The 15,336-nt window shown below is 35.5% G+C and overlaps 1 protein-coding gene across 3 annotated transcripts in view; it reads left to right on the forward strand.

Annotated features, from left to right (window-relative positions):
• Window positions 1-15,336, forward strand: part of LOC111153180 (protein inhibitor of activated STAT 1) — a 118,923-nt gene that overhangs the window by 72,812 nt on the left and 30,775 nt on the right. For all 3 annotated transcript variants that reach the window (XM_022512026.1, XM_022512024.1, XM_022512025.1), the window contains 5 exons: window positions 3,930-4,014; window positions 4,276-4,323; window positions 7,940-8,030; window positions 8,668-8,802; window positions 14,809-14,914. In XM_022512026.1, coding sequence (XP_022367734.1) covers window positions 3,930-4,014; window positions 4,276-4,323; window positions 7,940-8,030; window positions 8,668-8,802; window positions 14,809-14,914 — 465 coding nt within the window. The remainder of the gene's footprint in view (window positions 1-3,929; window positions 4,015-4,275; window positions 4,324-7,939; window positions 8,031-8,667; window positions 8,803-14,808; window positions 14,915-15,336) is intronic.

The raw sequence follows: 15,336 nt of genomic DNA on the forward strand, positions 1-15,336 counted from the left end.
GGGCTCCTTGCTTGGCAGGGAGCCTGCTTCTCCCTCTGCCTCTGCCTGCCATTCTGTCTGCCTGTGCTCGCACTCTCTCCTTCTCTCTCTCTGATAAATAAATAAAATCTAAAAAAAAAAAAAAAATGGTAATAGAGATTGTAATTGAAAAATGTAATAAGGGTGATGTTTTTAAAAGTGAACTTTCAAATTGTCCATACAATTTGATAGAAAAATGACTAAAAGGAAATAATGTTAAATGGTAAACAGTTATGATAAAGGGATAATGGGTCATTCTTTTCCTGTTTTCTGTGATCCAGTATAATGCTAAACTGCATGAAGAGAAGTATACCACCCAGATTAGGGGAGCTAATGAACCTGTATTATGAGAAGAACATGGGCTTTGGAGATGTTTAGATATGAGTTCCAATTCTGCTTCTACTTAACCTAGTCTGAGGCCTTGACAGTTACTTAACAACTTTGAATATCAATTTGTAAGTCTGAAAAAGGAGCAGATACCTTTTTTTTTCATAGTTGTATAGATTAACAGTAGTAGTAGTAGATTAACAGTAGTATAGTTGTTAATAAAAATATTCTTTTTTTTAAAGATTTTATTTATTTATTTGACAGACAAAGATCACAAGTAGGCAGAGAGGCAGGCAGAGAGAGGGGGGAGGCAGGCTCCCTGCTGAGCAGAGAGCCCGATGCGGGGCTCGATCCCAGGATCCTGAGATCATGACCTGAGCTGAAGGCAGAGGCTTAACCCACTGAGCCACCCAGGCGCCCCGATAAAAATATTCTTTTAGTCACATCACATCTGGAATAATATATCAGTTTATAAACAACCATAAATCTCAGTGGCAAACAAGGTTCACGTCTGGCTTATGTTACTTATTAGGTACAGATTGGGTGTGGCTGTGCGTTATGTTCTTTCTACTCTAGAATCAGGGTGGACTGGAACTAAAGGTGGTGAAAGTAAAGGAGAACTCATGAAGGTCTGCCTAGAAGTGGTATACTTCCATTCACATTTCACTGGCCAAAGCTAATGTCAGTGGCACTGGAATAATCTTATTTAGAATAAACATATATACTCTGACAGAGTGTGTCCAGTTCCTGCTGTTGCTTTAAGGGTGTGACAGCCTGAAGTATGTTTGAGGGTTAGGATGGTGAGTAATTCTGCACTGTCCCCTGAAATACAGTGAGAAGAGTTGAGAAAGAAGGGCTCATTAATGCTGTCTAAAATACTTGAAGAATGGCTGTCACTGGATGTGGTGTATGACACTGATGGGTAGAAATTACTGCATTATGTATTTTGACTCAGTATAAGGGCATAAGGAGGAAAGCAGAAAAGGAAATTGTTGGTTGTTTTAAATATCTTACCTCATTTATATTCTTCAGAATAACTCTATGAAGTTGTGTGTGTGTGTGCTTATGTGTAAATAAATATTGGAGGAGGAAACAGTCACAGAGTGGATAAGTACCTATGGTCATATGGGAAGTAAATGGCAAAGCCATTTTGGAATCTAGGTCTACGTGACCTCATCTCTTTCCACTAAATTTAGCTACTGTCTGTAGGGTTGCATGCTATCTTATAATTTAACTGTTAATATCAGCCATCTTCTGCCTGACAAGGTAATGGCCACTTTTCTCCCACCTCTCAATGGGTTCAGACAAAACGTGAGGAAAGGTTGAAAGGAAGGTTGAACTCTAGATTGGTGGTCTGCAAACTTATGTGATCAAATGCACCTCTCAGTAAAATAAGTTAGCACGTGTGTGTGTGTGTGTGTGTGAGAGAGAGAGAGAGAGAGAGAGAGAGAGATCTATTAAGCTATTATACTAATATTCTATATGTTATAAAGAAAAAAAAGGTTAAAAAGTTAAGATTCTACATAAAATTTTAGATATTTTTATAAACTAGATCAGAGATTTCATGCAAAATCTCAACTTTTGAAACTTAAATGTACAGGTAGGTAGGTCCTTTTTCTTGTTTCCCGGTGCATTATCTTGTATACCTTCTGAGGTGCATACCCCTAACATTAGAAGTCACTGTTGTGGATGATACGCTGGACTCCTTTTTCAGTATGAGGATTCTGTGATTCTGTTTGGCCTGAGTTTTTCTGAAGGGGATAATAATAGCTTAATTGCCTTTCAGAAAAGTTTTTAAGATAGTCTGTTACTGAGACAAAACTCTAAGTTCGTCACTGACATTCATTCATTCAAATTAAGCCTGAAAACCACATAGATGAAAGGTGCCTTTCCAGATAAATTGTAATAACTTCATGAGCATTACAGTCTAAAAGAGTTTGTAAGTAGGGGTTATTACGAAGTAATAAACCTCATTTCTGTGTGTGGCACAAGCAACTGCCTCTTTATTTTAGTCATGTCGTCTTTATCTAAATCTGCATGTGTGTGTCCAAAACTTACTGTACTCACACATTCTAAAATGAGTCTGAAATTTTGCCTAAAGAGAAATATGAATTTTTATACTTGGGAAATTATTTTAGCACTGCATTAGAGTGGAGCCAGAAATCTAACTTAGACCAAGCCTACTGGATTAAAATCTTCATAGAGAGATACCCTTTAAGAAGGAAAGGAGTTACTTGCATTGTTTGAATGAGGAAACTGCTTTTCTGCATTCTTCTAGTCCTTGGTTATCAGCCATTTGCCAGGTTGGTACCTCACAATTAAGATAACTTTCTGGTTAGTAACTCTTTCTTGGAGATAGATTCTTTAAGAAAAAGCCTTCCCAGTTCACAGAAAGCAGAAATGCAAATCTGGCCTTTAAAAGATGCTTCTATATTGAGATGAAATTGTAGATCAGCAGTGATCTTTTCCATTTTTTTCTCATCCTGATACATTTTGTAGATTTTTTAGCATAACATACTGCAATTTGGTAGTAATTGTAGGGGAAGTGTTGCTTACAAGTCAGTTCAAATCCCGTTTAAACAAGAGATGGCCAAATTCAGCTACTTTTTCTGCATGGCTTTAAGTAGCCCACAGGCCAGGATTTCCTTGATAGTAACTTTTAGTGATCCTTTTGTTCTAGAAAATTACCCTGAAAAGTATAGTTTAAATAGTTTGGTATTTTTAAATTGTCATACTCTTTAATTCATTCAGCAATCATTCATTGCTTCTTTGTGCTAAGCACTGAGGAAACATTAACACTGATTTTTAAAGTATGTATGTAACTGGTATAAGCCAATAGAATTATTTTTGCTCACAGCAGCATGCTACAGGAATCCCTGCTCTTACACAGACCTGCCCTTTTTGCCTGCTCTCTTGTTCTGTTCTCTCTCCCTGCTCCCCTTCCCCTCGCTCCCTTCTTCTCTTCATTCCCTTCCTTCCCCTCTTTTTGTAGCTCTTTCCTTCTTTGAGGTAGTGACCACAGGCAAATTCTGAAGTCAGATCATCTAAGTTTAGAAGAAACTAGCTATGGTATTTACTGTATAACGCTTGCATGATACAGTTAGGCAGGAGCTGGTAAAATTCATATTTTGCCTTAAAGACCAAATGTTACCTCACCTGTGCAGATCTCCAGATGTGTATATTTGTTACTTAGCTCAGAAATCATGTGTCTTTAAATGGGTTTATATTTTTCTATTTTAGATAATATATATAAGCATGTTTTTATGCACGTGTGCTCTTCTATATGCACACATTTATATGATTAGGTAATTTTCAATTAGTGTTTCTTTGATTAAGTATTTTTGAATTTGAATCCTGATGGCTTTTGGAATTAGCCATTTTGGTGCCTATTTCTGTTACATTACAACTGGCACATTTCTTACTTTTCAGTGCTTTAATTGCCTTGTTATCTAAACTCTAGAATACATTGCAGTTAATTAAAGTCATGTGAATAATTGGGCTTGTTTTTTGTTTTTTTTCTGGGTGCTGTGTTCTCTATTGATGAATTTGAAGGTAATTAAAAGTATAATTCTTTTCTTCTTTAGCATCAGACAACAGTCAGCGCTTTCGAGAAACCTGTTTTGCATTTGCATTGACACCACAACAAGTGCAGCAGATCAGTAGTTCCATGTAAGTTTTGTTCAAATGTATCTTGCAGTTTGGCCTTTGAAACCAATAATATCTATAATAAGTGATTTTTAAAAACAGTGTATTGGGTGAGTATTAGTGTCATGCAAATAATTAGTATTGAAATGCTATTATAGTGTTAGTTAATCTGAAGAACAGTTATATCTCTGATAATTTGAAGAACTTTTGGAGTAACAGTATCTTTGAATTAGCTTTCATGTACATATTTTAAAAATAATTACGGTTCTTACCCTGTCTTTCTAGGGATATTTCTGGGACCAAATGTGACTTCACAGTGCAGGTCCAGTTAAGGTATGGTATTGCTTACAGTATATATCCAGTGTTTAAGAGTTAATATTCCTTAAAGATCTTCAAAATTATGTAATTTTCAATAAGTATATTGAAAGTACTAGCTTTAGATGTTTGGGTGAGGGAAGACCTTCTCCTATTTTTATCCAGTTTAGATTTTAATATAGCAAGTCATGTACCATATATCTAACCTCCATTTTGGTTGCCATTAGTTGGTTGGGAAGCTCCAGCTAGAGATATCTTTAAATGATATGATGGTGTGAACTCTTTAGAACTACTCTGTTTATGAAAGTGCAAAGAAAGGCCTTATCCGTATCGATGACAAACTACTGTAAATGAGGAACTAGTACTTAAGGTAAGTGTACAGTGTCTCACAGACTAACAAAACCAAAAACAGTTTAATTTGCTTTGTCCTATATTTTAAATCATTAATTTAAAAACACTCTTCTAGATTTCATGAGGCATCTCTTGATAGTTTTGCAAAGACGAATGGAAAATTTTCCAGCATGGATTCACCGTTTCCCCTTATTCAGTTTCTTTCCTTAGCTCATTTTTTCTAAGGATATCTGAGAATTCTTTTTTATTAATGTGTCTCTCTGTCTTATATAAACCATTTTATGGTACTCTTTTTACTCTTGGACTATATCCCTGTAGGAACCTAACTGCTCCACACTAGTCTTGTTGCGGTAGGGATAGAAGAGGAAGTTACAAGACCATTGTTTTCCTCCATAAGCTAAAGTAGGAAGGATAAGTCAAACAGATAGCCACAGTCTCAGTAATTGGATCTGAAGTTGTATGTACAAATTATATACATTAGGAGGTCAGAAAAGAGAATAAAGCACCTGCTCATTGCTTCAGGGAATGATGTGAAAAACTCTGATCTTAAAAATAGAGTGATGAAAACAGTGAGAAAGCAGTGGAGAGGTTGAAGTCTTGATCTTATTATTCTTTAAAAATTTTATTTATTTATTTATTTTTAAAGATTTATTTATTTATTTGAGAGAGACAGAGAGAGCATGAGCAGGTGGGAGAAACAGAAGGCATGGGAGAAGCAGACTCCCCGCTGAGCAGGGAGCCCAATGCAGGGCTCCATCCTAGGACCCTGAGATCATGACTTGAGCTCAAGGCAAACTCTTAACCAGCTGAGCCATCCAGGCGCCCCTGAAGTCTTGATTTTAGTGGGCACTGACAAAGATGTTCCTGTATAAAAGGTACGTTATCCTCTATCAGGGGCAGAACGTGATAATGACTGAATAAATTAAAGGATTAAAAAGTATGATGCCTTCATAATAATATATTTTTGTAATTTTGCTTACTTCTGCATCCGCAGTTTTATTTTGTTCATACTGATATGTGACATTATTGTTTGAAACATTGTTTTTCAAACTGTTCCTTGGAGCCACCCTTAGGGGTCTTGCTAGGTCTTCCCATTCCCTACCCACTCTCATTCCCTACCCACTCCCCTCAACCAGAGTAGTACTGCTTTGATCTATTTTGCATGTTTGACTTCTGGGTTAGTTTTCACTTGAAGAAAGAGTTCCAAGACTAAAATAGAGTTTGGAAACCATAGTCTAGAACAAAAGATCTAGTTCTTGTCCTCAAAATTTTATATTAATATACATGCATTCTGTAACGCATCAACAGGTATGGTTCAAATTCCAAAGGAATGTTTTTAAGCTGTAGATCAGCTCTCTATTTCAGAGGTTCCGAGACCTCTGAATCTTGGTGGTTAAAAATGGTTTAGCCATTTTCAATTCAAATTCATCTCCAGAATTTGATGAAAAAAGAGCCATTATGTTATATTTCATAATTGTTAGATGGTTGTGTTTTGATAAAATGGTTATTTTTCATCTTAACCCCCTTATCCTTGTTAACTAGGTATACAATCCCCATGTATTGTTTAAGTTGGGAATGTATACTTATTATCCTAATTATAAATTGTATCTAAAGCATGACAATAATTTGGTCAGGATTAGGGTCAGTGTTTTCTCTATTGGGTTCCTAGTCTGTTCTTATTTATGTACCTGTTTTCTTTTCCCACCACCATGCACTCCTTCACAGCAACTTTCTGTTATTCCTCCCCCTTTCCCTTTGGTTTGTTAAAGTGGCTTAGATTTTCACCTTTTACTTAAATGAATAGGAGTCAACTTGTCTTATAAATCATTCTTTTTCTGTAGCTTCAGGCAGCCAGAGTCCATGTTTTAAATTTATCATTGCATTGGACTAATTTATTGAAAACTCTGTGGCATCCTTGTACTGTTGCACTATAAAGGATTGTCCTGTGGTAGGTTTTGCTGGGGTTAGAGATGATCCTGGGAGCTTTGACATCTTTATATTTTCATCTGTTTACTGTGTATATTTCAAGAAAATCTTTGTAGATCAGTAATTCTTAACTCTTTTATGGGTCCCTTACCCTTTGAGAATCTGATGGAAGCTACAGATTGTTTCCCCATACAGATGAATGTATATATGTACACAGAAAATTGTCCAATTTGTGGATCCTCTCATACCCAGATTCTGTAGCTGGCAGGTCAAGACCCTACACCATAGATGCTGAGAGAAGATGTTTGTGTGTAATGAATATTTCACAGAATTCAGATAGGGTTCTTCTTAACATAAAGATGCTGTGAATGTTCTATAAAGGTGGAATGAGCCAGGATACCTGGATGGCTTAGGTTGGTTAAGCATCTGCCTTCAGCTCAGGCCATGATCTCAGGGTCCTGGGAACAAGTTCCTCATGGGTCTTGCTCAGCAGGAGAGCCTGCTTCTCCCTCTGCCTGGCATTCCCCCTGCTTCTTTTATCTCTCTCTTTCTCCCTCTATCGTAAATAAATAAGATCTTAAAAAATTGGGATGAGCCTTAGCTGTATACTGGGAATAAGGAAGTTATTAATATGTCTTAAATAGCAAATTAATGATTTACTTCTTTATCTATGTAAGCATGAGCAGAGTGAGAATTTACAAATTATGTAGCCATCCATAGTCTTCCTGAAAGATTATGCATTTAATTTAGAAACAAATGGTTTCATGAGTTTCTCAAATAGGATTTTAAATGGTATGTGGATATAATACAAATAATGTTATTTTTCCACACCTTCAGTTCTCAGGGAATAATGGAGTACCTTGGCTTAGTGGATAGAATTTGGTTTGGGGGATGGACTTAACAGCATTTCAGTATATTCTGCTAAGAACCAAAAAATTACTTTTGTAAGTAGATAAGTTTGGGAGCTACTGTGTATTATATCTCCCTCTTAGAAAGTTACAGTGCATGTTACCCTAGCTCTGGGATGTTCTATATTAAGGTAATTGAATTTTTTGAATCAGAATGTCTTAAATTTATTCCACCGCAGAGCCTTTTTTTTCCTCCCTAAAACATGCGTAAGCAAATGATTGGCAATATTATGAAGACTAGTGTAGGTTGATAGTCATGATTATTGAAACTCTATGTTGACAGAATTATTTATTTCAATTTGTTTGAATATGCTTATTCATCATGTGGAATATCTAGCTCTAGTAGTTTTCGTTGTTGTTAAGATTAGCAACCTTTTAGATTAGCTATTGAATAAAAATATTGAGGTCATCCTTAATAAAGGAAGTTAAACTTGTTCTTTATTGTTTAGGTTTTGTTTATCAGAAACCAGTTGTCCACAAGAAGATCACTTCCCACCCAATCTTTGTGTGAAAGTGAATACAAAACCTTGCAGCCTTCCGGTAAGTTCTAAAAGCTGTTTTTTAAATGCATTGCCAACATAGCTATCAAATAAGTAATGACAGCTGCTGTTAATCATAGTTTTTCATTAAGAAAACATCTTCATTTTGAATGTGTATTCATGGAACTGTGTAAAACACTTGTAACAACTATGTATAATTAACAGCTGTAACGTTAGCTATGGAGACTAAATCTAAGACTTGGAGCTGAGTGTGGTAGTTTTAGTTTTATACTGGATTTTGAGAGATAAGAAAAACCTCAGAGGTACTCATGTGAATCCGGAAGCCTGTGGTAGAATAGGGGAAGAATGCTGTGTCTTAGAGAATCAGAGTGCAGGCTGTTATTGGTCACCTTTAAAATGTTCCTTATATACTTGCCCAAGCTCTTTATGAATTCATCCTGATTCTTAAGTTGAAGAGATTTGTAACTTTTATTTGCCAGTATTAGTCACAGGCTTACTATAATGAGACTGTAGGGGTGTTCAGAGAAATAATCCTGTAAATGTTTGCTTCTCTAATTTTTAATGAAAATATTCATATTCTAGTATGTAGTTTGTGGGGGTTTTTTGTTTGTTTTAGTAATGGAAGTTGAAATGATTATGGAAATAATAAGTGGAAATAAATGATATTTCATCCTTAGGGTTATCTTCCACCTACAAAAAATGGTGTGGAACCAAAGCGACCCAGCCGACCAATCAATATCACCTCACTTGTCCGATTGTCCACAACAGTACCAAACACCATTGTTGTTTCTTGGACTGCAGAAATTGGAAGAGTAAGTAAATTTTATTTCTACTAGATGTTAGTATCATAAGGAAGGGTTAATCTCCATGGCTACCTGAGCTTATATGTAAATGATACTGTAAAACGAGTTGCAAAAGGATTTATTTCTGTCTCACAATGAATTTTCAACATGTTCCCATTTTTAAAAAATGGGATCATGCGGTATTCATTGTTTTATAACCTCATCCTTTCACTCAGCAGTTTATCATGAACGTCTTTTTATGGTATTACGTGTTCATCTGCATGATTTCTAACGGCTAGGTCTTTTTCCGGTATGAATATGCCATAGTTTAGTCTATTCCCTGTTGTTGAGCAATTAGCTGATTTATTGATTGATTGATTCATTGTTATTTCAAAGACCATCCTAATAGCTATAGCTTTGCATACATACATCATAATTTCCTTAAATTCCCAGAAGTGAAATTCCTGAGTCAAAGAGCATGCAGAATTTAAAGAAATGTTGCCTTACCAGAAGATGTATACATTTATTCTCTGACTTTCAGTGTTTTTGTGCCCGTTGACCCGTACCCTCTCAATACTTTCATCTTCTTTAAAATCTTTACCAAGTTTCATAGGTAAATAAAGGCACCATGTTGCTTTGATTGTTCTTCTTTTATTACTGAGATTATGAACATATTTTGTCTGTTGTGATTTACATTTTAGAAGTATATCCATAATTTATTTCTCTATTGCTGTTTTTTATATTCTTATTTATGAATTCTTTATATATTAAGATTTAACCCCTTTCACAGATTGCAAATATTTGTTTCCAGTTGTTTGCCTTTTACTTTTATGTAGTTATTTAATATTTAGAGGACTTAAATTTTTATAGAGCCAGTTTTAACCAGGTTTTTTTTTGTAGTCTTTCATTCTCAGTCCCCGTCAACCTTAAGTCTGTCTGCCCTTCCCAAGCTTACATAAATATTTGTTTATATTTTCTTCTAGACTTTTGAGGTTTTTTTATTTTGCCTTTAAATAATCCATCGCAAGTTCTGTGTGGTATGTAATGAAAATTTACTTTCGTTTTTTCAGTAGCCAGTTGGTCTTATGCCATTAACTAAATAAATGCTGATTCAGAAGCTCCCATTACTATACATTTGATTTTTATTTATCCTGTGTGCATTTCCGAATTTTTTTTATATTGGTTTCTTAGTCTTGCATTCTTTTTCTGGGACAATTTCAGAGTGTTTTTGATTATTTCAGTTTTATCATGTGAGCTCATTTCTGTTCATTAATTCATTCGAATTTCATTGAATGCTTACTGTATGCCATGCACTGTACTAAAAACTGACAGTACCATAGCAAGAAAAGAAAGTCCTTATTCTTTCAGAGCCTGAGCTCTGGGGCCAGGTGGTCACACACAAAAAGGTGAACATACTTACTAGAAGGGCTGTGAAGGATAGGTGTGCGGTGATTTAGAATATTTTAAAAGCTACTTTGAATTAGGGAGAGGTCAGGTAGGGCTTCCCTGAGGAAGTAGTGACTGAGCCAAGAGTTAAGAGGAGGATAGAAGGAAGCAGTTTCAGAGGAAGGTTCAGAGGACACAACCTGCACAAAAACCCAGTGGCAGGGGTGAGCCTGGTTCTTTTCAGGAAACTGAGAGGGAGCCATTGGGCTTAGAGCAGAGAGTGGAGAAGAGCCGTGTACAGAACGAAGCCGCAGAGTAAGAAAGGTCCAAGCCATGCAGGGCCTGTGAGGTGTTGCTGCTAATGTTAAGGATAGTCTCTCTCTCTTTTTTAAAGATTATTTATTTATTTGAGAAAGCTCATGCTAGGGAGAGAGCACACATATGTGCCCACACGTGTGTGCCCCACCCAGGGGGGAGACAGAGGGAGAGGGAGAAGCAGACTCCCGAGGATCAGGGAGCCCGATGTGGGGCTGGATCCCAGGACCCTGGGATCATAACTGGAGCTGGAGGCAGATGCTTAACCGACTGAGCCCCCCAGGTGTCCCAAGGATAGTCTCTTTTTAAGTGAGAATTTTACAGTAGTATATTTCTTTTTACAAAACATCGTTCTTCAGAGTGGTAAGCAGTTTGAATGGAGGCCAGAATCATGCAGCACGGTCACCTCGTAGGAGCAAGCTTTTGCTAAAGTATTAGTGGAAGAGAGCGAGTATTAGCCTAGAGCAGTGACAGTGGGGCTGGAGAGAAGTCGTGGGTCGGTAGGACTGAGTGAGAAATCACAAGTAGGGGCCAAGAGAACCCGGAGATGTCAAGGATGATTCTTGGGTTTCTGGCTGGAATGAGAAGGTAAATGATAATACTACCGAGATAGAAGAAACACTAAAAGAGGATTGAGTGTAGGTGTGTTTTTTGTCTTTGTTTTGGAGGAAGGAGTGTTGGAAAACTAGATGAAGAAAATCATGAGTTCAGTTTTGACTTTGAGATGCCTGAGAGACATTCTAAATAGGCAATTAATAGTAGACTCAGAGGGTAAGTTTGGGCAAGAGAAAAAAATGTGAGCTGAGGGTGAGGGAGGCCGTGAGGAGAAAGAGTAATTACAGAGAGGGAGCTGCATATCCCTGCATTGCTCCCCCAGATCTTTCTGGGAATTGGAACAAAATTGCTTTAAATTAGTATATTAAATTAAGGAGGATTAATTTATTTACAGTATTTAATATTTCCATTCCAGGAGCTGTATATGTTTCTCCACTTATCCAGAGCCCCTTTTATGTTCCTCTGTCATTTAATAGTTTTTTTCCTTATAAATCTTCCATGTTTTTTATTAATTCCTGTGTTGTTTATTGTTATAATTGCTGTTTTAAGTAATCTTTTTTCTATTATATTTTCTATTATATTTTGAAAAGATGTATCATTATACAAATAATTATAATCTTAGTACTTACATCATAATTTGTTTTTGTTCTCTTGTGCTGGCTAGAACCTGTTGTGCTGGCTAGAACCTTCAGAACAATGTTAAATAATGGGAGTGTTAGTGGACATGCCCAGCTTGTTTCTTATGAAAATGAGAATACCACTAGTACAAGTATTGATGTAATTAATTTTTGACAGAATTAATTACATCAACAGTATACTCCTCTATTGCTCTTTTACTGGATATCATTGTGAGACATGGATTTTGAATTTTATCAGAATCCTTTTTGACATCTATCAAGATTATATTTTTTCCTTTGCCTAATTAATATGTTATGATTAGGTTTTTGAAATCTTTTTAAATGTTTTACTTCTAGTGTACCTTGGGGTTTGCCTTTTTGTCTCCCTTTTTGAAGAGGGTATTGAAAAATGTTTTTAGTTTTGTATTGGTTTTTTTTGACTGTGTGTGAAACTTATAGCCTACCAGGATGTTTACAATGAAAGAAGTCTCAAACTGTGGCAGAGGATGGTAATGTGGTGCTGACATATAGCATTAAAGGAGAGAGGAAAGCCTTTCAAATCTCAGAAGGAAGACAGTATGTTCAGTGATTTGAAGGTGATCTGTTAGGTTAGATATTTGTATAGACCCCAGTCTACAAGTTGGAGACCTTTTTGAAGTAAAGCATTGAAAGAAAATTGTTCTTTACCAAAGCCCAGGAGATAATTTATTAGATTGTTTTTCTGTCACTACTTTTAATTCAACTTGTAAGTATACTCTGTTAGTTTGTGGAGGATTTCTTATTGTTTTGGGGATTAACTTGCATTTTTAGTTCCACTGAGAAATGTTAAAAATACATCTGCAAAGGAAATAGAAGAGTTAGTGTGTTAGCTAAAGCTAAGGTGGTAATCATGTTACAGTAGCTAAGTCTGTCAAATGAATATGTTATACACCATAAACATACACAATGTTATATGTCAATTATGTCTTTTTAAAACTGAGATTTAAAATAATAATAAAAATAATAAATTATATAAAAATAATTATATAAAAATAATTGTGTGTGTGTGTGTGTGTGTGTGTGTGTTTTTAAAGAAGAGCCAGTATAGTGCTTGAAGGAAATAAGTGAATTATATTGTAACTTCTTATCCTGCCTCAGGGTAATCATTGCATTTAGCATCTATTAAACTTTCATTGTTTATAGAAGAGTTATTTAGATACTGGTGTAAAGGACACTTCTTGAGAGATTATATCTTACTATGGAGAAGATGTCCTGTGAACTTGATAGACAGTTTTGAAGACTTGAGAAGGCATTTGACAAAAACATCAGTGTAATATAATATTTATGAGTAGTTGGAATTAAGCAGTACTTTGAAGGGTTAGCAGAAACATTATATTATCTACTTAGAAGAGATAGCATGCCACTGTGAAGGTTGGTGTTTTTTTGCTGCTGAATCTCAGGTGATATAAAATTGAATTCCATATTATCAGTAAATTGGTATTTGTTAATACCTGACATTCTTTTTGCTGCTGCTACTTCTTTTTTTAATTTGGTTACATGTTTCAACTAGAGTGAACATACCTTTTCACTGAACTTGTGGTTGTGGTTTTTACTTGATCTCTCCTTAAAAAATTATAAAAAGCCTGAGGGGAGTTTCTAGTATTGAAGATTCAAGCTGTCAGTACATAATTTCACAGTGTTAATTAGCATTTCTCCAGTTTCTGTCATACTTGAAACATTAATCAAATAAATAATAAAGGTGAATAAAAATTTTTCCCCCAGAGGAAGCCTTTTAGTTTTATTTTAGATTGGTGTGTTGTATGCTCTAAAATTTAGGCAATTTTACAGTTCCTTGTAAATTAGCTTTTTTGACACTTCATTTTTTTCTCCAGAAAATACGTAACATATGAACATGGATAGATTTCTGAACTCTAAATGAAAATTTGGTCTTGCAGAGGATACTGTAGGATATTTTCTCTTGTTGTTAAAAAGAGGAGAATGTATTTTTGAAAAGTCTGGAATTTGGTTAGGAGGGTCAAAGCCAACAGGGTGTGTTATAACGAGAACTGTTGAGAACTCTGCTAGCCTTGGTCATGAAGTCCACTGTTCTGACAGCCCTGTTCTTTCCTCCTGGGTTCTTGTGCCAGCTCTGTCACCAAGCAGATGCATGATTGATCATGAGCACATGACGTATCTTTTTGTTCCTCCTTTTCATGAACCACTACTTAGAAAAATACTTATCCTGTCTCCTCTAGGCCTTCTGCGAGGTTTAAATTAAGTAGATAGTATATGTTAAGAGTGCTTCAGAAATTATATGTAGCTGTAATCTAGAAGGTGGCAGTAAGTATTTTTTCCTTTTACTTCTTTCTAAATCTCTTGGTCTTCCTCTTGATCCCAACACCAAATAGAAAGTGGCCCTTCTTACTGAGATCTCTCTCCTACCCTTAATAAGCCTCAGCCCTCTTTTCTTCTTCTTATCCAGTCATGTACCCATCATTCCACTTTGGCTTTATTGATTAATGTTTTCTTTGTTCCCTTCTCCTGCTACCATCTCCTCTACTAATCCTCTGTCGGTAATGGATATTCATCTCTTCATTTGCCAAACCAGCAGCTTCTCTTTGAGAATCTTAAATATTCCCTCTGTTTGTGATAATGGCCCATGTAAGGTCTTTTTGAAACTAGTTAGAAGTAAAAAGAAAGATTCGATGGTATGGATTAGGAAGCCAATCTAATTTGTAATTTTTAAATAGCTACTATTTTAGATCTGTTACCCACTAAATATGGTTTATGGTGATTTTTTGACGTCTTACTGGCCTTGGTTTATATTTTAGTTTTAACAGTGTTTTTTTTTTTATATAGGTGCTTCAAATTGATTAGCTTCAAGCATAGGTAGTCAGGTAATATAGAAGCATGACAGACCTGACTTTATTGCTTGAAAGTTGCAAAATTCTTTTACTTCTCTACACTTCCCTTTCCTTGTCCATAAAAGTAGGTTTATGACCACCTCAGCAGCTTTATGGTTAGGACTAAATTCTTGTTCATGAAAACACCTGATAGTGCCTGGCCACACACAGTAGGTGTTTTAACAAGTGTTAGTTTTCTTTCCCTGTCATTGTGGGATTAAAATAGATGTACTATTTACTTATATATGTTGTTTTTCTGCATCTTTTTTTTTTTTTTCCAGAACTATTCCATGGCAGTGTATCTTGTAAAACAGTTGTCCTCAACAGTACTTCTTCAGAGGTTACGAGCAAAGGGAATAAGGAATCCGGATCATTCTAGAGCTTTAAGTACGTATAATAAACTTATTTCATTTATGCAGCTGAACTATTTTGGTGAAGGTTAGAGTAGTATATTTTCAACGAAAGAAATTTTTTTCAGTAGACCTTGTCATAGGGGATACAAAACACTGAAAACTTGTTTTCTGAATAAAGTAAATCAAAGCTTAGAGGTGGTTTTAGTATCTTTGTTATGACCTATATTTTATAGTCTCTATTTTACTGACTTTAAAGGTAACTTTGGTAAGCCAAGAAATGAATATGGAAGAATATTTTATGAAAACATCACAAAATAAATGTTTATGGAATTCTAGGAGACAGGAAGGAAACCTTGGCATGTATTTCATGAGAATTATTTTATATTTAAGGTTTATCCAGGAAGAATGTACATGAGTATGTGATGACTGTATCCCTGAATTAATAAAGTAGAAAGA

The sequence above is a fragment of the Enhydra lutris genome, unplaced genomic scaffold (genome assembly GCF_002288905.1).
Source record: "Enhydra lutris kenyoni isolate GAN:26980312 unplaced genomic scaffold, ASM228890v2 scaffoldscaffold31, whole genome shotgun sequence".
In the NCBI taxonomy this organism is placed as follows: domain Eukaryota; kingdom Metazoa; phylum Chordata; class Mammalia; order Carnivora; family Mustelidae; genus Enhydra; species Enhydra lutris.